This window comes from Serinus canaria, chromosome 4A, assembly GCF_022539315.1.
Source record: "Serinus canaria isolate serCan28SL12 chromosome 4A, serCan2020, whole genome shotgun sequence".
Classification (NCBI taxonomy): Eukaryota; Metazoa; Chordata; class Aves; order Passeriformes; family Fringillidae; genus Serinus; species Serinus canaria.
In genome coordinates, this window is record NC_066318.1 from 6040354 (window position 1) to 6065887 (window position 25534).

At 50.9% G+C, this 25534-nt stretch overlaps 1 protein-coding gene across 1 annotated transcript in view; it reads right to left on the bottom strand.

Annotated features, from left to right (window-relative positions):
- The window catches only part of AR (androgen receptor), a 40132-nt gene that overhangs the window by 5776 nt on the left and 8822 nt on the right, over positions 1–25534 (bottom strand). Inside the window, exons 2-7 of the mRNA XM_030228989.2 lie at positions 16236–16387; positions 9049–9165; positions 3557–3844; positions 1316–1460; positions 418–548; positions 62–219 (exon numbers count right to left, since the gene is read on the bottom strand). Coding sequence (XP_030084849.2) covers positions 62–219; positions 418–548; positions 1316–1460; positions 3557–3844; positions 9049–9165; positions 16236–16387 — 991 coding nt within the window. The remainder of the gene's footprint in view (positions 1–61; positions 220–417; positions 549–1315; positions 1461–3556; positions 3845–9048; positions 9166–16235; positions 16388–25534) is intronic.

Consider the following 25534-nt stretch of genomic DNA (forward strand, 5'->3'; position numbering starts at 1 on the left):
TTTCATATGCATCTAGATGCACATTGAGCATACAGATGAACATTTCCCTGTCCTCTCTTACCGGATGCACGGAGTCCAGGACCTTGGTGAGCTGGTAAAACCTCCGGGAGCATGAGGTGGGGTTCTTCCTCTTGCAGGCAATGATACGGTCAAGTTCCTTGATGTAATTCATGCGGAGCTCATCGAAGAGCTTCTGGTTCTTCAGGCCATCCACTGGAACTGGGTGGGAGGGGAAAGAAATAGTGAGAGGAGCCCAGAGAGTGACAACAGGAGAGCAGGAGGAAGGCTGAAGCAGGGGACATCCCCAGCCTCCTCCTGGAAAGTGGAAGTCCAAGCACAGGAAAAGCACCAGATGCCTCAAGCATGATGCAGCAGCAGGTGCTGGAGCTCTGTGGAGGGAAGAGTGTGGATACTTACTAATACTGAAGAAGAGGAGAGCCTTCATACAGAGGAACTCCTGGGGTGTGATCTGAAGCCACCCGAATTCCTGGGAGAGGTGCCGCATCCTGATGCACTGGCTGTACATCCTGGATTTGTGCATGCGGTACCTGGCCGGGTGAGATGGGCACAGATGGAGCCCAAAGTGCACATGAGTGACAGGGAGGACACTCCCTGACCCAGCAAACCCCCCTTGCCTGGCACAGCCTGTTGCCAAGGGCCTGAGCTCTGTCCCAGGGGTGCCACATGCAGGAGTGGGGCATTTTCTAGAACGCCTATGTGTGATCTTCACTGGACACAGATGGCTACAAGGGACTTGCAGCGTTTGTTTGAAGAGCGACTGTAATGATTTCCCAAACACTTCTGTCTGTGAGGGATATGAGGCTGAGTTGGAGCTCCCAGGCAGGTGGGGGTTTGCCTGCTGCTGTGCTTGGTTATTGGGTTCAGGCTCTTCTATCTGAGTGCCAGCAAACCCTCCCCAGCTCTAAGCTGATGGTACGTCAAGGAGAGCTCACCAGGACCTTACAGTACATTTTGTCTCTGTCTCTGCTCACCCCAGCTACCCAACAGAGCTGGAATTCAAACCCCATAGCAGAAAGGCAGAAATGGAGCAGTCCCTCACCCCACACCAGCTTTTGCTGCTGCCCCAGTGGGCGTCAGCCCACGGCAAGGCTGAGGGAGCAGGCAGAAGGACCTAGAGAGGCATCACAGTGCTCTCACTGCTCCTGGAGGTCGCCAGGGTTGGTGGCAGTGGGGAGCAGGCTGGGCACAGCCATGCTGGGCTGGGTTGGGCAGCTCAGTGTAACTGCTCTAAGTGTAGCTTGTCACCTGGGCTGACTGAAAGCCCAGCATCAGGCTGTTGCTGTTTCACACTTACTCATTGAAGACCAGGTCTGGAGCAAAGTAAAGCATCCTGGAATTGACGTTGGTGAAGGATCTCCACCCCATAGCAAACACCATCAGGCCCATCCAAGAGTACTGGATTATTGACATCTGGTCATCCACATGCAGGTTGCGAAATCCTAATAAACAATGAGGGAGGGATGTTACAAATTATTGTTGGGTTCCTGCAGTTTCCAGGGCTGTTTCCAAGCAGACTCCAGCTCTCCTGCAGCGCTTCTCTTAGGACAAGGTAGTCAGTCCACAGCCCAAGCTCAGCCAGCTCATGTCTCAGGACATGAGTCATGACATGGAGCTTGACTGGGAATTAAGGATAGAAAAGCACAAACCTGCCCCTCAAAGGGAAGAAAGGGAACTTCAGAGACAAAGAGGAGAGAAAGTCCCATTAGAACTTCACCACATTTAAGTAACTGGATTTCTATGTGATGCTCAGAGCCAGCAGGCAGCCCCTAGGCCTCCCACCATGGTTACAGGTGCTCCGGTTTTTGCCCCATGCACACTGCATGGATCTCTTGACTGTGGGAATGAGCATGGAAACCTCAGCTACATTGCAAGAGAAACAAAAATAGCAACTAAATTCAAATTACCATTCCCAGATGGCATCCCAGAGTTAAACCCCAGGCATGCTTACACCACCTCCAACGCTGGTTTTTTCAACATACTTGTAAATAGGCAAATATAATTGAGTTTCAAGGCAATCATGCATTATTTCAATCAAATATTAAAGCAATTTAACAGCTCCAGTGTATAATTACAACCCATTGAGGCAAGGATCTCTGTGCTTTGGAGAGCTCTTCAAGGCAAACAAGCTGGAGAATAAACCTTGCCCAGATGCCACCCTGGCACAGTCGGTGCTGGCCCTGGGGGGCAGCAGGGCAGCAGCTGACACCGCTACACACTGAGGGGTTGGGCATCAGGTGCATTTCAGGAGAGTAAAACCCTCTGATAAAGGGGTGATTATGATAGAAAACATTTCCCACATCACTCTCCCTTTCCATCAGCACTCCTGCAGTGGTAGAGCCTCAGCCCTGGATGCCAGGTGGCTTTGGTGGTGTCTCTGTGGATCTTGATGTCTGGTGTGGACAAGCCAAAGAGGAAGCAAGATTTGTCCCTGGTTTTACAAGCCAAGTGACTCAAGAATAGCAGAAACAGAATGGGCTACTCTGCTACTATGCAGACAAATATCCCATTGGGAGCACCAGTCTAGGGGACTGCTAAACTCCTGGGAATGTCAGACACCTGACCACAGTTCATCACCAAGGTTTGGCAGAGAGTGGCAAACTTACTGTGCCTCAGTCTTCTCCTCTGGCTGTATCACCCCACACTACAAGGAGTGGGGTTCCTCTTTTCTCTGGTGTTCCCTAAGGAGTGGGGCCAGAAAGGAGAAGGCAGAAGGACCTGGCCCCATGCCCCAGTCTCCAGGATGCTGGGAGGTGAGCTGGGTCCTGCTGTGCCCAGACTGAGCTCAGCCCTCTGCAATCCCACTCACTCAGTTCCAGGATTACAAGGTGGAACAGGCAGCATGTCACCAACCTTGCAGTGACGCCTTGCCAATCCAGCTCCATGAACACATCATTCACCAGAATGCTTCATTTACTGCACCTGCTGACCAGCATCTGGAAAATTCCTGACCCCAATTACCTCTCTGAAGCATCACAAATATATCACACCAGGCTATCACATGGGCAACCTGAGTGAGTGCCAGGAAAAGCCCTTTGGGATTCTGCATTGCTCTTCTGCCATGTTGCTATTTACCCTTTTCATCACTTCAGCTGGGTTCTGGGACAGGGCTGATCCTTGTCTAGAGGGCAGTTCTGCAGGGCTGGCAGACATGGCTTGGAAGTGGAGCAAAACCTCCATGGAAAGAGAGGGAGAAGAGCAGGACCCTGAGCCCAGACAGCTGCAGCCCTGCCATGGGGGCAAGTGCATTGTGCCCACATGGTATCACTGACCAGGGGCTATCTGAACCCAGAGTATAAGTTCCAACACATTCCCTCATTCCACATCACCCCTCAGTTCCTTCTTCCACCAACAGCCCCTCTAGAGACAAGTCTCACTCTGCTACAGGCTGCTTCCCAGGCAGGGGACACACACACTGCCCATGGAGATGGTCCTCCAGGAGCTGTGTGATGGGACAGGGGCTGCAGACCACCCGCTTTGCACCTGCCCCCAGATGGGCTTTGGAGCTGGGAAGGGATTTATTTGCTTTTCTTCTTACCTGGCAGAGCCTTTGCCCATTTGACCACGTAGACCAGCTGCCTCTCCCCAAGCTCATTCAGGCTGGTCAGCAGGTTGGAGAAGGAGTCAGGCTGGCTGTTGTCATGGCCAGCACACACCACCCCAGGCTCGATGGCCTCCAGGACGTTGAGGAAGATGGGCTGGCACTCGTAGCCATCAATGCGTGTCATCACCAGCTTGGGAGCTTGCTCCTCCGTTGGGCTGGACAAGCTGGCTCCCTCTATGTCGTCCTGTGCCTTCAGGTTACCCAGTTTCTTCAGCTTGCGGGCTATGGGAAAGATACAGTTTAGTGTGATACTTAAAAATATGTTAAAAACATGTCAGGGTTTCTTGGCTCCATCATTGTAGTTATGAGGAAAGGAAAAGTGATGACCAGCAGCACTCTTCCCTCAGTGGGCACTGCCCAAGGAGCGCCCTGGCATTGCAGCTCTCACCTAAGGACAAGAGGAGAACACACTCTGTGACAAAATCCATTTTGTTGTTAATCTGACATGGAAAAGAACCAATACCATTTACATCCTCTGCAACAACTGGTCTCTAACTCCCATTTAAAAACAGAGAGGAAGATGCAGGGAAGAGAGAGAAGAGGTTTTGACTCGACTCAAACTACTGCTTGTATGCACTCAAAAAGAGGAGCAACACAAGATGATAAACTCAGCATGCAGTCATGTTCCAGAGAGATAAAACACTGCACTTGCATGCCCAGGTGGGATTGTTCCATCCCAGACCAGGGCCGAAGCAGGATGCATCTGAGATAAAAGCCTTCTCCCTGCAATACCTGCTGCCCCACAGCCAGGCTCTCCCAAACACACTGCACACATATTACAGAAAACACATTTCAGAAGCCAGCAGGTGGTTCCAGGGCTGTTTCCCTGGAGTCCCCACCCAGGGGGAGTGGACCTGAGCCAGGTGGCCTCACTCTGCTGTGCAGCCTCATGTGCCCCATCAGCAGAGCAGGCAGCTGGCAGGGGGGCCAAAGCAGCTGGTGACTGTGCCTGTGCCCAACATGAAAAGGTGTTTTCCCCACACACCTGGCTCTTAACCACAGCTGCAGCACTCCAGAGGTGTGATACCAGAGGTCTTGGGGAGTCTGTGTTCCCCTCATTGATACCAGCATGATATTACTCAGCACAGGTGGCCACCTACTGCCACCCCTCACCAAATCCAAACCCCAGCTAATTAGAGAACAAAAGCCCATGGCTTCAGCAGGTAATACAACATCAAACCAGAGTCCTTGGGGTTTTGGCTCCTTCATTATATGATACTTATCTCAAATTACCTTTCAGCTGTAATTAGAAAAATAAGCAGTAAAACATAAAAATGTCAAGTCAAAGTGCAGCTCTGGAAATTAACTCCAAATGTTGATTTTTTTTTTTTTGTAGTCTGTATGATCTGCTGTATGGGCAATGAAGACAGGCTTCTCCGTAAAAAGAGAGGAGAAAGATTTAATAAAAATAAAGGAGAGCAAGAGGAAAACAGTGCTGCAGCACAGTTTGGCCTCTGGCCATCAGCCACTCCTTTGATACAGCCTCCTCTCCCTCGCCTCCAAAGTCACAGCTCTGCCAAGACCACCACTAACCCACATCCCCAAGTGCCACAGCCACACATCTGTTAAATCCCCCAGGGATGGTGACTCCACTTGGGCAGCCTGTGACAGAGTTTAGATTTAGAAATAACCACTGCCCCAGGTCATGTGTGTCAGTGAAGCCAAACCCACATGTACAAAGCACACATATGGTTGTGTTTAATTGCTTGGGTTTTTCCCCTTAATATTTAATTATCTAGTATTAAAAGATCCTGACTGAAGTGAGAAGACAGCAAGTACTTACTGCATTGGCTCTGAAACTGCAGCCACAAACCAGACTCCTCTGTGACAGTGGGTGATAACTGTGCTATCAGACAGGCCTTGGGTTTGTGCATTCCTGGAGCACTGAAATACTGACATTATCAGGTGGAGAAAACCTTCAGAGGTAAAGGTCTGAAGGTTTTCTCCTTCAGACCTTTACCTCTGTCTCTGTCACCTGTGGCAAACCCCTTTGTGGTGGTGGCTCCTACTCAGTAGGTAATATAAACAAAAATTTAAAAACTGGAATTAAAGATATCTGCAATGTTTTTACTCTAGGATGAGCTAAGCTGGGTAGAAGTCTACATTGCACTTCTTCAAACCATGGTGGGAGAAACGTTAGGACATGTGACCAATACTGGGATGGTCCTGCTTGTCTGTCAGCAGGGACAAGGGGCCCAGGGAGCCCCTTGTACAGCTGCAGCACAGCACTGCCCCAAGCCCTGCAAGCTGACCTGGGGGTCTCTGGGGAACTATTGGATGGATTTCGGAAAAATCTTAAAGGACGCAATTATATATCACAATAAAATATTCACCAGTGCAAGAACCCCAGGGAGCACACTAAGAGTGACGGCCAAAGTGATACACATTTTAAGTGTCTCCCTTACAGGCACTTCTAAAGTTTTGAGGAAGGAGCACTCTGGGCTCCAGCACCAATTTTCTGGATGCCAGGACTTAGGGAAGTTATGGAGACCTGAAGAAGCTGCTCTTGCACTGACTGCAACAGAGAGATCCTGCAGCACATGTCAAGCTCAGCTGCCAGCGTGACACTGAGGAGCAGAACAGGACTTGATTTATAACCTGCTGCCCTTTGCTGCTTTTATGAACTTCACACCAGGCTTGTGAAAACCTGAACCTGTCAAGCTATCAGTCTTGTCTGGCACAACAATTTCAGTTGATAATAATAACATTACTGGTTGTGGCAGATACATTTAAGAGGTCTGACTCAATCAGGTCCACATGACTGAAAAGAACTTGAAGGATGTAATAGTATATAGTGTTGCTGAATTATTGCAAAGACCCTAGTGACACATCTCAAGGCAACATCAGACAGGTTTGTTTCTTACAAAGGTGGCTTATTTCTACATTCACCCAAAACCAGACTTAACCATTTTTAGTCAACCAGCTCATATGGCAATGTATGGATGGGAAAATAGGGATGAACATTAAGGATGATCACGGAACAGATGGACTGAGGTCAGCAGACAAGGGCTGATAGGTGTTGACAAACTGCAGAAGCCATTGAAGATTTGACAACACGTCTTGGAGCAAGGAGGAAAGGAATGTCACTTGGGTGGCTGTGTAGGAGGCAAAAGGGTTATTGAGTCAAAGGTGACAAATATCCACTGTGGGGACAGAAAATCAATAAAATTAGAGATTTTAATCAAGCAAACCAAGTTGTAATAAAGATCCAATTGCTGTAAGTCAAGGGCAGACCAGACGAAAAATGAGGAACAGCCTGATTGTAACACTGATTGTAACTACTGCAATGGCTCTGCAAAAATTGTGTCAGATTCCCCCTGGCTGGAATCAATACCTACTGTGTGGTGAGACATGAGCTCTGCTCTGCCCCCAGCAGCTGAACCTGAATTAGGACGAAGACCTGAATTAGCCTGGACTTTCACAATCTTTTGGCTGTTACTACAGGAGATTTTTAGCTCTACTACAAATAAAATTAAAAGAATTACATGTATTTTGAGTTTTTGCTCCAGCCAGGACCCACAGGGTTGCAGCTCCGGTGGCTGCCAGCTCTGGCTGTGGGCACATGATCTTGAAGTTCCCCACAGGAATAGCCCCTGGAACCTCTCATGCTCCCTGGGCTCAGGGCTGGCAGGATCCCTGCAGCTGTGCCCATACCAGGACATTTCCCAGGTTCAGGACTGGCAGGATCCCTGCAGCATCTTCCCCAGCAGGAGGCACAGGTGCAGTGGGACAGTGGGCACAAGCCAGCACAACAGTAGGACTCAACACACTAAAAACAGCATTATCACTGGTTTTTTGCTCTTTGTTTTTTTCTTTTCCCTCTCTACAGTATCTTTTCCCTCTCTGTAGAGAGAAGATCCTGCTTAGTGGATACCAGCTTGCAGGTCACTGTGATCTCAATCAATAATGAAGTGCTTCAACACATTGCCATCCTGTTCCAGAGCAGATCCTGCAGAAGCCATTCAGTGTGTCACCTCCCCCTTCTCCTCCTTCTTCTCCTTCTTCTCCTCCTCCTCCTCCCCCACAAGAGCCGCAGGGCTGCTGGGGATGTACCCCATCAGTGACTGTAATTAACCACCAGCTAAAAACAACTGGTTGGAGCTTGGGAGTGATTTCAAACGCCCTGCCTCCGCTGTGGGAGAGGTTACTGTGGGCAACCACAAGCTTGCCTGTTTGTAACAATTGCCTTTACACCGACATCCAAACCAAATGTAAAATAGACCAGGCAGAACAGGTCAGGGTGACCCAAAGAGCTGAAGAAAAAAGAAGGGAGCGGGGTATTCGTATTAGCATTAATTTTGTCAGTGTGTCCTGCAGAAGAGGGTTACACTGATGTATGTCTTCTCCTACTTATGGAAACTTCACCAGAAAAAAGCACTTAAAAATAAGCTAAGAAAAGGGAGGGAGAACAGCGCTGCCTTTTGGAATCTTTGGGGAGAAATTAAATGAAACCCTCTGCTCTTTGGTGAGTCACAAATCAGAGCCACTTCAGGAACAAGTCCTTCAAGACAGTGTTGTTCAAGACAGCCCAGCAGCTCTGGAGGCTCAGCCCATCCCAGCAATGGGGTCAGGATTTTACCTAAAATGCTGACACACCCAAGCAGTCTGGGCTGCCTCTGTCCCCCTGTGCTGTGCCTGGCACTGCCAGGACTCCTCTCTGCAGCCCCAGAAGCTCCTTCAATCCAGGGCTTCCCAGCAGAGGCAGGTCTGTCAGCACTCTTTTCCAGGATATTTTCCTCCTCACAGAATCACAGGGTGATTTAGGTTGGAAGGGACCTTAAAGATCACCCAGTTCCACCCCCTGCCATGGGCAGGGACACCTTCCACTATGCCAGGTTGCTCCAAGCCCTGTCCAAGTTTCCAAGGCCTTGGAAATTTCCAGGGATGGGGCAGCCACAGCTTCCCTTGGCACCCTGTGCCAAGGCCCCACCACACAGGGAAGAATTTCATCAGATGAACTCAACAAGGAGACAACCAGTGATCAACACTGGCTTATAGACTATGAGCAGAAAACCTCAGATTTTGGATATCAGCACCCTGTCGGTTTTGGAGGGCTACAGGTTTGGGAACAGAGACAAATTGTAACAAGGACCGTGGACACAGGAGCAGTCTCCATTCTGCAAAAGAAAACACTGAGCCCCTTTCTGCCTTGGAATAATCCCATCAAAAGAGGGGAGTGCTCTGCTCTGAGGCTCCAGGAGCTGTAACCAACTCACCCTGCTGTTTACATTTTTTTAGATTGACAAGATTGTGTTAGATTGTGTTTCCTGAAACACAGACAAAAGCTACCAAAATTCCCCATTTTGCTATTAGAACCCTAAAAATGTTTCTTGAGGGTGTATCCATCAGCCTCATTTTCCAGCCACTTACTGACTGTTCATCCCCCAAGTGACACTTGGGGCCCCAGGAGGGGACCCCGGCTGTACCTCCAAGCGTCATCCCGGCCTCGTAGCACTTGCGCAGGCGGCAGGAGGGGCAGTTTTTCCGCCGGAACTTGTCGATGGTGCAGTCGTTGCGGCTGGCACAGAGGTACTTCTGTTTACCTAAAACACCAGAGAGACAGAGCATGGGTGCTGGGTACCAATGAAGATGCAGGCTGGACTCTTTTGGGACCACCAAGGGCAGCCTGGAGAGTTTGGTTCTCGTTTTTTAAATGCCATCCATCCATCCGTGTCATCCATCCATCCATGTCATCCATCCATCAGCCATTGCATGGTTTTTGGGGGTTTTCTTCCAGACCAAACCCCACAGTTTGATCCTTCTGCCACAATACTCACCTATCAGTCCCCTCAAAACCATGATGTTCTACAGACCTTTAGGGGCTGAATTATTTTTTGTGCAACCCATTGATACCAGTTGGGTCTGTTGCCTCCAGGTTACAGATATTGGGGTTGGGGAGCTGCTGCTCCACAAGTGAGTCTGATGCCACCCTGTCCCCTGGGACATATCTGCAGTCAGCCAGGAGGGAACTGGGAGCAGCAGTTCCCAGCAACTCCCTGTACAGGGGACCTTGTGCAGCCATGGGTTTTGGGGAGCTGCAGGAAATTCAGAAGTTACTTATGGCGAGAGTCACCCATACCTCAGACCCAGCCTGCACTCACTCAGAGAGCAGCTCCTGCAGCTCCAGGCCACAGCTTTTTTCACTGCCCCATTTGCCAGACAAGCCAAGAATCGGCACATTTATTGTCAAGTTTGAATACATTTACTGGATCAGGATTTATCTGATGTTCTTCAGGCTGCTCCAAACCAAACTGGACTCAGCACACAACAGAGAGGTGCAGCTTATAGACCCACAGGCAGCCCACATGGGGAACCAGCCCATGGCCTTTATTTATTATCCTGCAAGGGGTTACTTTCTGCATTCCTATAGGAATAGCCCTTTGGAGTCATCAGAAATCTATGAACAGAACGAGGCTGAATCCAACCCCTTAATATGCCAGTTTTGGCATGAGATGCACCAATTTTGGTGCACAGATTTTACAACCCCCACACCTCCCTCATTTCTGCCCTCACTGCCACTGCCTGAGTCTTTCACACTCCCCTCCTGGGTCCCCCCAAGTCGTGCCTGGCCACAGTTTTGGCAGGACCAGCTGCCCCTGTCACCCCCACAGACACCCCTGTCATGGCTCAGCACCCAGCCCACTCCTCCCACAGAGCTCAGGGGCTGCACAAACACCCCATGTTTGACCTTTTCAGAACTGTCCTCTTTGGGATCATCAGCCACCCCCGTGCTGCAGCTATCACCTGCATTACTCACCACATCTCACACCTGTTAAATCATTTTAACACCGTCTTCAGAACAGCTCTTCTCACCTTCTCCCTGGCTCATTTCCCATGAGAGGGATACTCAGGCAAGCCTTGATGACACCTAAATCCCTAAGGACCCTAAAGGGAGCACAAACACCATCCTCCCTTTCAGCAGCTCATTGAGGAGGAGGATGAGTAACAAAGAACTTCAGCAGAAACTGGGTTACTTGGAGTTATTTTTGTGCCAGGGGCACTGAGCACTGAGGCCACACTCACTCCACTCAACCTTCTTAGGTACTCACAAACGGGTGCCCTACTTTCTGGGGAACAGAGAGCTGGAAAGAGATTTGGCTGCCTGAGCCCCCCAAGAGTGTTCCAGGATCAGGCACAGCTGTGTCAGGAGCAGCACCACCACAGTTCCATTCCCCTCCTCACCCCCAGGATCTGGACAGACCCCAACACGTGGGCTCATCCCAGCCCCGCTCTGTCCCCACGGGAGGGAGCATGGATGAGGTTTGGTGGTGGAGTCCAAGCCTTGCTCCATGAGGCCACTGTGCTGTTTCCCATCTGCTCCTCAGCAGCATCTCCCAGCTCCAGAACTGTTAAGAAGAACACGGAGAAGGAGCCTCTCCTGTGAGCCAGGAGCAGGCAGAGGGGCCCAGAGGACAAACAGGGCATGCTGGAGGAGGCTGCAGAATGGCAGTGCCACCCCAGAGCAGCACAGGCTGTGAGCAGCAGCCACAGCTCTCCCCACAGTCACGATACAGTGACACTGCTGAGATGGCCAGGCCAGCTTCATGGTTCATGGACAGCTCTTTGGGGCAGGAACCTGCTCTCTGTTGTCTGTGCCTGCACAAGTGAGCCCTGTTTACTTTGTGCTGTTCTCCAGTAACAAAAAGAGAACCCAAGAGCCACAACTGGTCATGGTACTGCTGCTGCTGGGTGTGAGAATGAACTGAGCTCACCTCACCCTAATTCCTGGGGATACAAAGATTTCTCCTTAACCACCAGGAGAGGAACCACCAGCTCTAAAAGGCAGGAGAACAGGGAGGGGTGGCTGGAAGGTGCATGGGTTCCTTCCCTCTGAAGTGGAGGGAAGTTCCCTCCCTTCTCACACACAGAGACTTGTTTCTAATTTCAGGGTAATTCCCTCTCTTCATTCCAGAGCAAGGTGAGACATTTGCAATCAGCTGCTCTATATTTAAAGATAAATGTGCTGGTTTTTCCTTCTCTAGAGTTTAACAGTGAAACTACCTCTTTGTTTTCCTTTCCTCCCCTGCAAACAGCAGAGGTGTTTTCTCATGCCACTCAAAGGCAGAGGCTCTTGCTTTGCAAACCTGTACATACAGGTCCAAACCTCACACCCACTCTGGGGTGTTCCCCAGCAGTCCTGCTTTTGCAAGGCCCATCACCCAGCCTGCCCTTCCCCCACAGACCACTGCCCAGCTGAGGACACTGCAGATGTCGCCCAGAGAAGCCTCACCTCCTCCCCTACCCCCCCAGGTCCTGTTTGGCATGTGCACAGGTGAGGGGGGAAGTCACACCCAGCACCCTCTGCTTTCCAGACCAGCACAGGCACCCCAAGAGAGCATCTTTGCAGCAGCCCCCACCATGAACACACTGCAGTGCCAGTGTCCCCTCTGCTTGGGATGTCCCCCCCACCTTGGGCCCCTTCTGGGCCCCCTCACACCAGGCAGAAGGACTCTTCCACCACCTCTGAGCCCTCCCACTCCTCTCCTGGGACCGCAGCACACACTGGGAGCCAAGGGGAAGAACTGCTCTCCAGGTCTTCTTGACTAAAAATAATGATTTATGGAGGAGAGTTGCTCAATCCAGAGGAATCATCTAACTAACAGCCTGTTGCCACATGAGCTGTTGTGCCCAGACTAACTTTCTCCTCCAGACAACAAAGTAATCTCTGCAAACATCTGGAGCAAGATATACGACTGTAAATGTGAAAAACCAGTGAATGCATTTTGGAAGACAGAGATCCTCATATTTCAGGACATAAACTGAATTTTAACAGCTGGGGGATAAGGCCAAGCTTTCTGCGAAAGCAACTCCCCTGGGTCTCATGTAACCGTGGAGGCTCCAGAGCTCCCCTGGAAAGCCTCTGGTCCTTGGGGCTGTCACCAGCAGGGCCATGCCCAGAGCTCAGCCTGGGGGTTGATGCTGGTACCCTTCCCCATGTGATGCTCCTATTAATAACTCAGGAGGGCTCAGCCACAAAGCTCCCAGAAACCAGCACTGAGCCACTCTGAAGAACTACCTTTGCAAAGTCAATTCCTGAATAGCCCTCTGTATTTACCAGATGGTAAAGTGAGCATAGGGAAGGCACCCAGAGCTTTCCCTGTGCTCTGGTTGTTTCATCTTTTGCTCTCCCCATGACATTTTAAGGCAAATAGCACCCAAACAGTCATGAGAAACCCACCACTGGAGCATCGTGGTGCTGCAGCACCACTGAATCTTTTGCACACTCAATTTCTTTGCATGTCACATCAGCCTGGGAAGGAGGAGAAAGTTTTTTTATAACATGGCAATGATCTTTGCAAACGTTTACTTTAACTTTGTGTCATGTTGAAATCTGGCAAGAAACTGTTGAGTTGGCCCAGAGACATCTCTCTGGTGTAAGGCTAATCCTCAGCAGGTCAGAACATAGAACACTAATCCATATGGAGAATGATGGAGGCACTCCGAGCAGCCTGCACAGCAGCCTGGCTGGCTGCCTGCTAGGAAAATTGCCAAATACTGTGTTATTTTTTTCATTTAGCTCTCTACTATTTAAAGACAGCCCCATCAGGAGCACAGCCCAAAGCATCCCAGTCCTACACTGCCAGGAACGCTGTGTGGAGGCAGCTCTGGGCTGGCTAAGGTCACCATCAGATCTCAGAAACCTCAGAGGGACAAGGAAGGTCTTCTTGTGTCCAGGGATATATGCAGAGACATGATGATCCCCCTCCTGGACAGAATGGGAGAGCAGGAACCCCTGGGCTGCTCACTGACAAAGGAGCTGCCTTGTTTGAAGCATTTTTCTGTTTCAGGGACAAGGGTGGCATCACAAGGACTGAACTCCCATGTCTTCAACCCACCCCAGCCATGCTCACCACACCCAGAGGTGTCCTGCCTGTAGGGAAAAACAACATCTGTGCTGAGTTGGATGAGCTCAGCAGATGAGGAAGGGGAGCCCTGCTTTGTGGGCAGCAGGGGAGCAGCACCCTGGTGACAGGGCAGCCACCCAGCCCTCTGGGGTTGGTGACTGCAAGGGAGAGCTGGGCTTGGTCACCAAACGAGGGTGGTGACCCTGCAAGTGAGGCAGTCCCCACCAGTCTGTGGGGTGTGCTTCAGGGCTGGCCTGGACACAGCCTGGACATCTTGAGAGAGTCTGTGAATCACAAGAGCCGGCAAAACAAGACAGGGCAACATTCCTGTCTTTTCTGTTAACTCTTCAGCATCTTTCTGGAAAAAGCAGTTGAACCTGAACTTGTGAAACCCCTCAAATCTGTCAAATATTCCATCAAAGCAGAGGTGACCTGCTCCTGCCCATAAACCCCTCAGTGTGTCCAAAGGGAAGAAGAATCAGTGTCACAACCTTTTTTTTCTAAATCTTTTCCCTTTCTCACCCCTTAGAAGCCAGTGCATGTCTATAAAACCTCCTTAAATATCCCTGAATCCCAGCCAGATAAGTTCACTATTATCTCAGAAGAATATAATAAAAAGGAAATTATGTGCCCAGCTATTTCCCTCCCTTCCAAGATGCTGTTCGTGCTGCTGCAGTCACAGCCCTCTGCTGCTCCCTCCACTAAAGGCTGTGGCTTGACACCAGCACCAAGAAGGTAACAGGTTTCTTTTCTTGTAGGGGAGCATTTTGATCTACTGCTGTGAAGTCTCCAAGGGTGACCTAAGGTTTTCTGAGAGGCATTTTATGGACTTTAAAACATGAGAACGCACTGAAATATCAGCTTTCAGTAATGCTGCTCAGCTTTAAGAAGGAAGAGATCTGTCTGGAAACTCACCAAAAGTTAGAACAGAAATCACCACCTGCCATCTCTGCATTCAGTACCTATAAAGGAGCACAATTTATTATCACTTCCCCAAAATAAAGACTTAGCCATGTACCTCAGGGTAGCGTAAGATGAAACCTCACAATTTGGCAGCCCCCTGCACACACATATGGCTCCTCAGGAAAGACAAAGGGCTGCTGCCCAATCCCAACACAGCCAAACGCTCCCAACCCTCTGCCACACTGTGAGGCTGAAAAACTAGGAAGAGACGTAATTACCATTTAAATTCATGATATAACACAATCAGGAGAGGGAACAACTCCAGGGCACGTGTCTCAGAGCAGCCCAGGCTGCCCCTCTGCCCATGGGCACCTCTGGTCCCTGTGACCCACAGGACAGAGCCCACCCTGGTGCCAGGGGAGCAGAGCTCCCACACCCACCCGCCGACACAGGCACTGCAGCGGCACTTCATCTGACTGAGAGCCAAGGCTCCACTTACTATAAATCAACAATAACTTGCTGACTTAAACAAGCATCTGTTATTTACTCTGGCTGCACAAGCCAACCCACTTGGCTTGACACAGAGCTGGTGTGCAGCAGAGACAGATCTGCAAATTATTTACTCAGGAGAAATATGCAAAATTTGTTAACTATTATTTGACTGCCCTTTTTGGCAACATTGATGTCCCCTGTGGCACAGCCCCTATTCTTCCCTGAACCTGCCCTGACAAGCTGGCTCCTGGCACAGAGGAATGAGGGAAACACGACTCCAACAAGAGGCAGGATAATGATAATTGATCTAATTGACGAAGAAGCAGCATTCTGACAACAGCAGGTGAGCACCCCTAGCCTGGGACTTCTGTTCATAGACAGAAGAGGTTGGGCACAGGGGAAGGTCATGGTGAGACAGAAGCTCCATCCTCTTTTTGCTGCCAGCCCTCTCCCAAGGACACCATGGCCAGTGACACCAGCTGCCCACATAAATTGTATTAGCAAGAAGGAAAAATGCTGGCTTGTGTTGGTTCATCTCTCCTGACAGCAAGCCTGATGAGTGACTACAGGCACGTTACATTGCTGGACAGTTCATCTTCCACACCAGAGGCTCTCACTGCTGACCAAGAACCACAACTCTGAACTGCAGGTAGAAACCAGCCATTGCTGAGGCACAGCCTGAGGAGACAGCTGGGCTGGCTCCTTCTGCTTGTTCATTGCCCAGGAAAAGTGGTACAAAGACCTTGCTGTTGAGAGGGAACATTTGAGCTCACACTTATCCCTGGAGAGCCTGACACTATGGAATTGGACATGAAGGAGGAGTTGCTTTCTCACAGGCTGGGGAGAAGGATCACAGACCCCGAGGTCGAGCATGGCTCCTGAGGGACAGAGGGTTGTACTCTTTTGTGAGCAGTCACAGAAGGGACCCTCCAGAAGGGCTGCAGTAGAGGAAAAGCCTTCCCTGAACACCAGTTGTGCATCTGAGACTGCAGGTGAGCTGATGGGAGCTTAAAGCACTCTGGAGAATCAAGAAGAGAAGCAGGAACTGACTGCTCCAGGCTCTCACCAGGTCACTAAGACAATCATGGAATCACAGAAACATTTGGGTTGGAAGGGACCTGAAAGACCATCTTGGTCCACACCCCTGCCATGGCAGGGACACCTTCTCAGAGACCAGTTTGCTCAGTGCCACTGGAAAGAATTATATTTTGGGAAACTGGTTTGGCTACTTTTTGAGAACAATCTGTAAAATGAAATTGCAAACCCCAGAGAGACAAATCAATTTATCCTTGATTTTTCTCCCTTCCTGCTTTAAGAAATCTGAGAATGTCATCACAGTGGGGCAGTGACCTTTCCTCTCCTGTCCCCATTACCTTCAGCTGCCCGTTTGAAGAACACTTTGCAGCTCCCACATGTCAGGGCTCCGTAGTGGCACCCGGAGGCTTCATCTCCACAGATCAGACAGGTCTTCTGGGGTGGGAAGTAATAGTCAATGGGCAGGACATGGTCACGGCCTGGCTCCAACCTGCAGCACAAACCAGAGAGGACAAGAGAAGGGTCAGCAAATGTGCTCAGGGCACGCCATGGGGAGCAGGGTCATGGCAGAACTGCAGTGATGGATCAGCCAAGCACTGAGCAGAAAGAGGGTGAGCAACAACTGAGCCAAGCCTGGCCCTGACCGTGCAGAGACCCTGCCCACTGCGTGCAGTGTCTGACAAAGTGTGACAAAGTACAGTGACAGTGACACACAGTGACAGCACAGCCTAGGGACAGAAGGTGACTGGGACTGGCTGTTGCAGTGCTCATGGAATTTTGGCTTCAATAATGAAGCTCATGCACAAAGCAAGGCAGAGCACGGCACTGCCAACCACTTGATGCCACGTCAACCACCAGCACCTGACTCTCCTTCTCCAACACCTCACCATCCCACACACCCAGATTCTCCTCTCTCAGCTGGTACTGTCCCCTCCCCAACCTGATCTGATCTGTTTGATCAGATCCATGGAAAAACTGCTCTTCCAGAGGGCATGGCAGGAGGAGAGGGGCTTATCCAAATCAGGAGCCAACATGTCCAAGCAGTTTGGGAAGCACCAGCACGTTGAGTTAATTACCAGAACTCATTTATCTGCAACCACTGAATGTGGCAATTAGCTTCTAACAGTCTGCAAGTCACTGCAACTTTTGGGTAAAATTAGATCCCCTTTCATTTTTGGCATTGTTTATTGCTTGCAGGTGAGCTCTGAGAAATCAGGTTACATCAACAGTGAGTGTGACAAAGATGGGACTTCTTGAAAAAACCTTTATACCCAGAAAAGCCCCACTGTCCTCACCTGGGAGCTGTGCAGATCCCACCTCGGTAACTGCAAAAGCAATTTCATCCTCAGTTCTTATGGCAGAAACCTTCTGAGTGATTTCTCATCTCTTTAACAGGAGCAATCAGTGATTGATCTGTAGATGCAGCTCAACCACCATTCCCCAGCTATCTCTATTTCCAAGGCTTTTCTGGAATTACTGATTAAATGGAGGAGACACAGTTGGCTGCACTGTGCCTGCCATAGTCAAATCCTGTTGCAACCAACATGTTCTTTTCTTGGCTTAAATGGCATCCCACCTGTCCTCCTGGTGCTCCACATCCCCCCAGATACTTTAGAACCCTGGGACTGGGTGAGAGGGGCTGCTGCAGAGCAGACCCTGCTGAGGAATACCAGCAGCACATAGAAAAGCCTGGCTAAGAATGTCTTATTCATACAGTGTGTTTTAGGTTCACACATAACAGGCATTCCTGCTAATGGCCCAACAACTCTTTTCTCCTCTCTGTGCAGTCAGAAATCCAACAGTGCTCATTTCCCTCTTTCCATCAGGCTTCCCCTCTGTCTCCCCCACGCTCAGCACTGTGTGCCATGAGCAGCAGGTGTCGTGACAACAGACACAGGACTCCCAGAGGAGGGTGTTTTTGAGGATCAATTATCTGAAACTGCAAAGCAGGGTTTGAAATTGAGTGGCTTCTGAAACAGCTTTTAAAGAGCTGCTCATGTGTGGGGAGATTTGTGCAAGTACAGAAACACCTTCCAGCAGGTGTGCATCGAGAGTACCCCATACACGTGTCCCTGCCAGGGACGGGGCTGGGCAGGGCTCCCCACACACCCCTCCGTGCTCAGCCACCCTTGTCCCCACTGCCACCAACGGATGGAGACTGGAGGACACTGGCTGACATGGAAGGTGATTCCTAGCCATGGGACAGGATCCTCCTGAGGTAAGGCTTGGCAGAGTGTGCAGCCCAAGGGGCAGGAGATGTTGTTTAGGCAGGTGGGGAGTGGTTCTGCAGCACCAGAATGTGTTTCCCTGCCAGCAGCCACTGCCCAGAGCTGAAGCATCTGCCCAGGAATGCCCTTGACTTCAAAACAACGCCAGTTTGCCTTTTCTTTTTATTTTTAGAGAGAGAATTGCCAGAAAAACATAATGTGAAAATGTTCTAGCAACTCAGAATGAGCTATGCTAATGGTTCCCTTAACGATCCATTTTCCAGTTTCCAAGGGACATTTACAGGGTGTTCTCAAAACGTGCAGGTAATACATAACACAGGCCAATGAGCCAAAGAGGTGCCTGGAGAAGCTGCAGGGCTGGCAGCACTCTGGGCAAAGCCCCAGGTGCCACCTGCCTCAAGGCAGTGCCACAGCCCCTTGCCACCATTGAGGGCACAGGAGGGACACGAGAGGTGGCAGAGCGGCCACCTCAAAGCCAGCAGCTCCAAGCTTTCCTCTGGCTGGAAGTCTGTACTCTGTGGGGCGGTGCTGGCCCTCGGAGCCACAAGAGTGCTCAGGTCAGACCAAAACAACTGCGGGGGGCTCGCAGTTGGCACAAAGTGTGGCAAGTGTCAGCCCCAGTGCAGAGCCCAAAGCAGGGCGATAGCGGCCAGGGCAGACACAACTGGAAGCGGCGATGGCGGCGGCGGAGCCAGAGCTGCCCCCAAGGCCAAGGTCGTGGCTGTCACAAAGGAGCTTGGTGGCTTTTGGGGGCAGGGAAAAACAACCTTGGTATCTCTTCTGCAGCTCTAGGATGAGCTTTGCTCTCGTTTCAGAAGGGTTCTGTAAGGAAGTGGAAGATTTGCTGAGCTCCCCTTACATGCAAATATTTCTGGGGAGTAGGAACTATCATGTGATGAAGCATTTGTTTGTCATTAGTTAAATTTCACCAAAAAGCCACATTTCACAACACCCCCAGAAAGCCAAGGGCAAGCTCTAGTAAAAGAGGAGCCAGCCATTTCTCCTGATCCACAAAGGAAGTTTCCATCTCAGCAACAGCTGGCACAGGCTGCTCTAAAGGAGCCTTGGCACAACTGCTCCCTTCCCCGTGACTTCCCACCCCTAAGCCAGACCAGGACACAATGATGGCAGCTGCCACACACCCCCAGCTCATCCCACACAGGAGCCCCAGAGCAGTGCCCTGGTCCCATACTCCCTGAGAAGAGGAGGTTTGCACTTTCACCATGCTGTGTCAAAACCTGACCATCTGTGATGCTCAGGAGGGTGTTGAGCCAGCACTCACACACAAACTCAGGTGACACAGAACCCTACCCAGTCATTTCAAGTATTGTCATTTCTGAGACACTCTGATGTTATCAGGGGGGATCTCTGCCTTTAAAACAGCATTGCCTGTGCATGACATTCTCTAATCCAATATTAAATTTAATTGGCTTCCCCTCAGTGCAGCTGTGGTGCTCCTGCCTGGATGAAGTTCTGTGACTCCCATCAAGAAGCCAGACCCATACTCAGCAAAGGGCATGACTGTCCACTTTGGGCACGTCCTCGTGTCCCCTTGCACTGTCATTTGGCTGCTGCTGGCTCCAGCCAGAGCTGAGCCAAGCCGTCACTCACTGCCACCACATCACACTGATCCAGATAAAAACACCTGCACAGAAACTTTAAAGCATTCATCTGTTAAAATGCTTTCAGCCATTTAATCTATAAACATACAGCTTTGTACACCAAATTCACATCCTTTCTGCTAAATAGCCTTGAGTATTTTTTAGTCTGCTCATGCCTTGTTTTTGTGTGCGATGGCAGCAGAGGCACGACAGCATCTGAGAGCAGAGCAGGGTGCAGCATGAGCCCCAGGCCTGCTAAATACACAGAGGAACAGGATCCTCACCGGATTTAAATAAATATTACCAGATGACAATGGGTTTTCCAAGCATCCCAGCAAGGCAGGCTGCCAGGAGGAGCACACCTCAGAGAAGCAGATGTCCTCCCACCAGCAACTCACAGGAGCAGGCTTGGGTCTCCAGCCCTGGCACTGCCTCCCAGCCCAAGGGGCACAAATAGCTTCCACAGGCAGAGCTACGCAAATCCCTTCTCAAATCCCCAAATTAAACTCTGGGTTTTTGTTTTCAAACACTCTGTTTCCTTATTCTGACAGTTTATTTTTCACACAGTGCATCCCCACTGCAGCTGAAGCCCCACCACTCCCTTTTCTGTCCTGTGCCCCTCTGTGGTGCAGTAAGGCTGCTCCAGGCCTGAAGCTGCATGGACCCAGCTGCTGTTTGTCCCTGCATTCAGGGGACAGCCCCAACCTGCCACCTGACCAGCTGAGGCAGTGCACATAACCCAGCCTGCCAGGGAGTCCCCTCATTTAATGGCCATCCTGGGCTCCCACCTTCCAAAGTTCCATATGAAAGAAGCTAAAAATGAGCTTACAAAGGTGAGAGGTGGCAGGTTTGCTAGGCCTGGAATGCAAAGCCTGGAAGAAGCCGCCCTGCAGCCTTTGCACCTCACTGGTGGCCACAGCAGAGGCTGCTGCCCACATTTGGTACAGCTCACACCAAAACTTCTGCCTCAGAGCCTGATGTCCATCCAGAGGCTCAGGGAGCAGCTTAAATAAATCAGCTCAGAGAAGATGGAACACTTGATCCCCCAGACAGAGCAGGTACCTATGAAAAGAGATGGCACAAGGACATTGCAAGGTCCCTTCAGATGGGAACTCACCTGATTATGAAGGAAAAAGGAGACAAAAAAGCAAACAAGGAGCAGCAAGGCTGCAGGCAGGCTGCAGCCCTGAGGAGCACTCCCGAGGTCATCCGAGCCCTACACTGTGTCCTCCTGGTGACTGCAGAGTCACCTGGAGTCACCAAGGACAGGACCTTGGCATCCTTGTTGCAGAGAGAACCCTACTTATTTTCCAAGGAAACACTCTGTCCTCACTGATATTTATGCAGTTAGTTTAAGCCACACCATAATCTTCCATTTTTCAAATCCATCTCCTCTGCTCACAAAAAGAAAATGTGCCTGTAAAGAAAATCACAAATAATGAGACACTTGATACATATATTTCATGCTCCAAGAGACACTGCTATCATGCCAGATGCAGGTACGGGCTTACAGCTCCCAGGAAAGCATCCACGGTACAGACTTGTGGTGCCACATACCAATATCTTCACCTTCAGGAGAACTTTTACCTTTCCCTCTTCCAAAATCAAGCACACTGATGCTTACAAAATGCTCTGGAAGAGGGGATGCGAGTTCTCAGTGCCTCTTCTCACAGCTGGTGTGTTGGGCAGATCTCCAGAGGATCAGAACACAGTACCAGTGTCCAGCCATGGGGCACAGCACCTCAGGTGAACTGGCCATGTGGCCCCCAAGGCCACCATGGTCCTCCAGCACCCCCAGCTAACCACAGCACCTGGCACAGGGCTACCAAGAGAAACCCCAGGCAGAAGGATTCCAATCAGTGTCTCACGGAACTCCAAATGAATTTGGAATTTAATTTGGCAACAAGGATCAAGTTGTGCTAATGGCCAGAGGTCAGTGGTCGACTCCCAGCTGGGCTGCTGAGGGATGCCAGGATTCATTCCCAGACTCAGATATTTAAAACACAAAATATTTTCCCCTCTTCCTTTGGCAGTGGAATTATTGCTAAGGAAACCAATGCTGCAAATTCTGCATTTTTATTTCTCCACTGTAGGAAGCACAAGGCTAAAACAGTCAGCAAAAAGGGTGGGATCCGGCATGGAAACATGAGGAGACCGCAAATACCACAAATTTGGCACCCAGCTGGGGAGGCTCATGGCCTGAGCCAGCACCCTCCCCCGGGCACAGCATGGAGCCCTGGCATGGACGGGCATGGCAGCAATCAGCAGAGCCCCCCCATCTCGGGGATCAGCCCCCTGCACCCCTCTTGCAGTGGGATCACTGCAGTGGCACTGCAGCGCTGGTCCCACCACTTACCAGCAGCGCTGCATTATTTTTAGGCACGTTTCTATCAAGACCAAACCTTTGCAGAGACACAACTGCAGGGGCATAAAAATCCTTTGCCTTATTATGTCTGGAAGTGGATACGAGCTCTATCTGCAGAACTTCCCTTCAGCTCTGCTGGCAAAGCACTGAGTTTCTAGAGGAGACTTCACGACTTGTGCAACACTATCATCTTCCCGCCGCGTCCTCCAAGCGGATCGTGCTGTGACTCATCCCCGACATAAACACACTAATTATAATGAAGGTTTCACATATTTAGTGCCAGGTCTCCCTGCAACTCTTAGCCCCAGTCTCAGCAGAACAGGCAACAGAGAAGCAAATTCCCCAGCAACTCACAGCCATTGGCTGACACCCACCAATCCCTCTGGCTCCCTGGCCTTCGTGGCATGCCTGTGGCTCACAGCTGTCCACATCTGCCAGGTGCACATGGATTGGGGCAAGAGCAGGGCAGGACTGGCCCCTCAGCAGGGCTTGGATGGTGGGGATGGATGGATGGATGGATGGATGGATGGATGGATGGATGGATGGATGGATGGATGGATGGATGGATGCATGCATGCATGCATGCATGCATGCATGGATGCATGGATGCATGGATGAATAGCTACACCAGTACCAACTCCAGCAGCACATACCTACAACCCACTGTATCCAGACAGGCATGGGCTGGGAAACAGTGCTTTGATGCCAGTTTTCACTTTTAGTGACATATGGCAGGGACAACCACACCTGCTGTTTTGGAGGCTGAGAGCATTCCCAGGAAAACACGGAGAGCAGAACCCTGCAGCCCTGCACCCAGCTGCCTCCAGGAACCTGTGGGAATGGATGGTCCTGCTGCTATCACAGGCCCATGCTGGAGTTCTGACTGGCCCTGTTGGGCAGCCATGTCCAGAGAAAGCCATGGCACACCAGGGACCAAAGCCCTGCCCACTACCCCTTGCCCATGCTCTTCCAAGAAGGCAAGGAATGAAAGCAGCCAAGAATCATTTTCTTTCAAGCCCGCCTGCAAACCAAAACACAGATGCCACATCTAATTTTAGGCCTCCCAGCCTTGAGAGTGTTCTCCCGAGTCTCTGTGAGTGAGCAGTGAGATAGTCATCTCAGGACACGCCGCAGCCGCCGTGGCTGCGCACCCGCCTTGACCCCAGCTCTGCACAGGGGGCAAGGGCAGAGCAGGAGGGCACAGCATGGCCAGGAGTTAACAGATCCCCACAGGGGATCCTGCAGGACACACTGAGCCCCCTCCACTAACTGCAGTTGAGTGCAGAGGGACCAACCAGCCACCCTGCTAACCCCAGGCTGCCACTTTCTTCCTGCTGGACATGACAACTGCTTCACCTCAGGCCATAATCCAAGGTTTTAAGCACCCACATGGCAAAAGGGAAGGTGAACTGAACAAGAAGAGAACAGCTGTCCCCTGGAACCTTAGCTCCCATCTCAGCTCAGTTCTGCCAAGCCCTCAGCACAACCCCAGTGGGATTTCTGTCCTGCAGGATTCCCAGCACTGTGCTCTGCTCCCTCTTCAAACCACCCCCAACACAGCCCAGAATCAAGGACCTGGGACTTGGCACAGGCTGTGCTGTAAACAAGAAAGGGGAAAAGTCCCTGTCCTGCTATTGTTTTTCTAACCATTTAAAGATGCTCCAGGGGACTGGGGAGCAGACTGGGAAGTAATAGATTTCTTTGTAAGGGGAAGATCCTATTACGAGGGAAAAGACTTTTTGACCACAGGGAACATGTGAAAACAAAGCCAATTACGGAGAGCCAGGAAAACGAAATCCATGTGAACAGGCTGAGTTCATCGGGACGATGTCACATGTTTTGGAGCACAGGAGCATGCACAGGGACAATGCCCAGAGCCTGCCCACAGGGATTACAGTCCACACTGGACCCATGGCTCCAGACACGTGTCCCCCAGCCCTGCCCTGCTCACAGAGCACTGCCAGGCAGCAGGAGAGGGAGTGGGGGTGAGCTGGAGACTGGTTCTCAGTGTCTGAGGAGGGAGAAGCAGCAATGCCAATCCCACACCAAGCCCTGTGCTGCCTGCAGAGGCACCCAGAGCTCCAGCCACCTCTCCTTCCTGCAGGCAGCACATGGCACAGTGCCTGCCCTCCAGGGACATGTGTGCAGAGGGAACGCTGCAGGCCCCAGGGTGAAGGGTGGGGATGTTCCTCATACCACATAATCTGTGTGTGGTGTCCATGAGAAGATGATGAACATCCACAATGTGCACAGGCACACACACTATTCAATAGAAACAGTAAATCATCCCAGCTCTCTTTACAGGGGGATTTCATTTTCCAGTTGACACACCCCATTGCTTCCCAGATGAAAGCTATCAACCCAATCAGCACAAGAATTCCTTCCCCTTATTTCTCTTTCAAGAGGAAAGTGGAGCTGCCGAGATATCCCAGTGCAGCCCTCCCAAGAGCAGGTCGGGAGATGTGCGGGCGCTGCTCTGCGGATCAGTGCGAGGGGGAGGAGGCAGGAGCCTTCACCAGGAAATTTGTGATACAGAAACTTGTGCCGGGGCTCTGTTCTCAGCACACAGGCCAAGGTCAAAGCGGTTTTTTTTCTGCCATTTCTAACCGGCAAAGAAGCAAACACAGCTAAAATCCGTAACAGCAGCCAAAATGCTGAGGGCTGGTGAAAACAGCAGAGATGGAAGTGTCGTGTCGTTTTGGGAGAGACAAAAAGACCCCTCCATCCACCCCCAGGCAGAGAGAGCAGAAGGGGGAGAAAGCAAATGCCAGGGTTTTCCCACCTCATCCCAGGGACTGAACACATCCTCTGTAAAATGTATTCTGGAGATGTGCAGCCTCCCCTCTGGTGTTTGTAGGGATTGCTCCTGAGGCAACAATTCCAGAAGCACTCAGCGGGATGGGGGTCTGGAAGGTGAAGATGCTGCTGTAACACAGAAGGAATTGCCCCGAGGTTCTTCCCAAAGCCATTGGCCACAGCCAGCCCATGTCTAGTCCCTGCTGGAGCATATTGGTGCAGAGGGAGAGGTCACCCACAGAATGCACCACCCATCCTTAGGTGACAAAGCCAGGCAGGACATGGCTTGGAGCAACGTGGTCTAGTGGGAGATGTCACTGCTCATAGAGGGGAGCACAGTGAAATGGGCTTTAATGCCCCGTCCAAAAAACCCATTCCTTGAGTCTATGACCAGACTCCCCAGGCTCCAGCAGGAGCTGGATCAGACAGACAGCACCCAGGACATCCCCCTAGCAGTGCCTGTCACAGACACCTGGCTACAGACATGAAATGTAAATCCTCATGACTGCTGCTATGCCCAGTGCATGAGAGGTGGCTGGAGCTCTGCATGGAGCTCTCAAACAGCTCTCCTGCTCTGCACAGCCCGAGCAGAGCTCTGCCAGCCCAGGCACACCCCAAAAGTGTCCCAGGAGCACCTAGATCTCAGG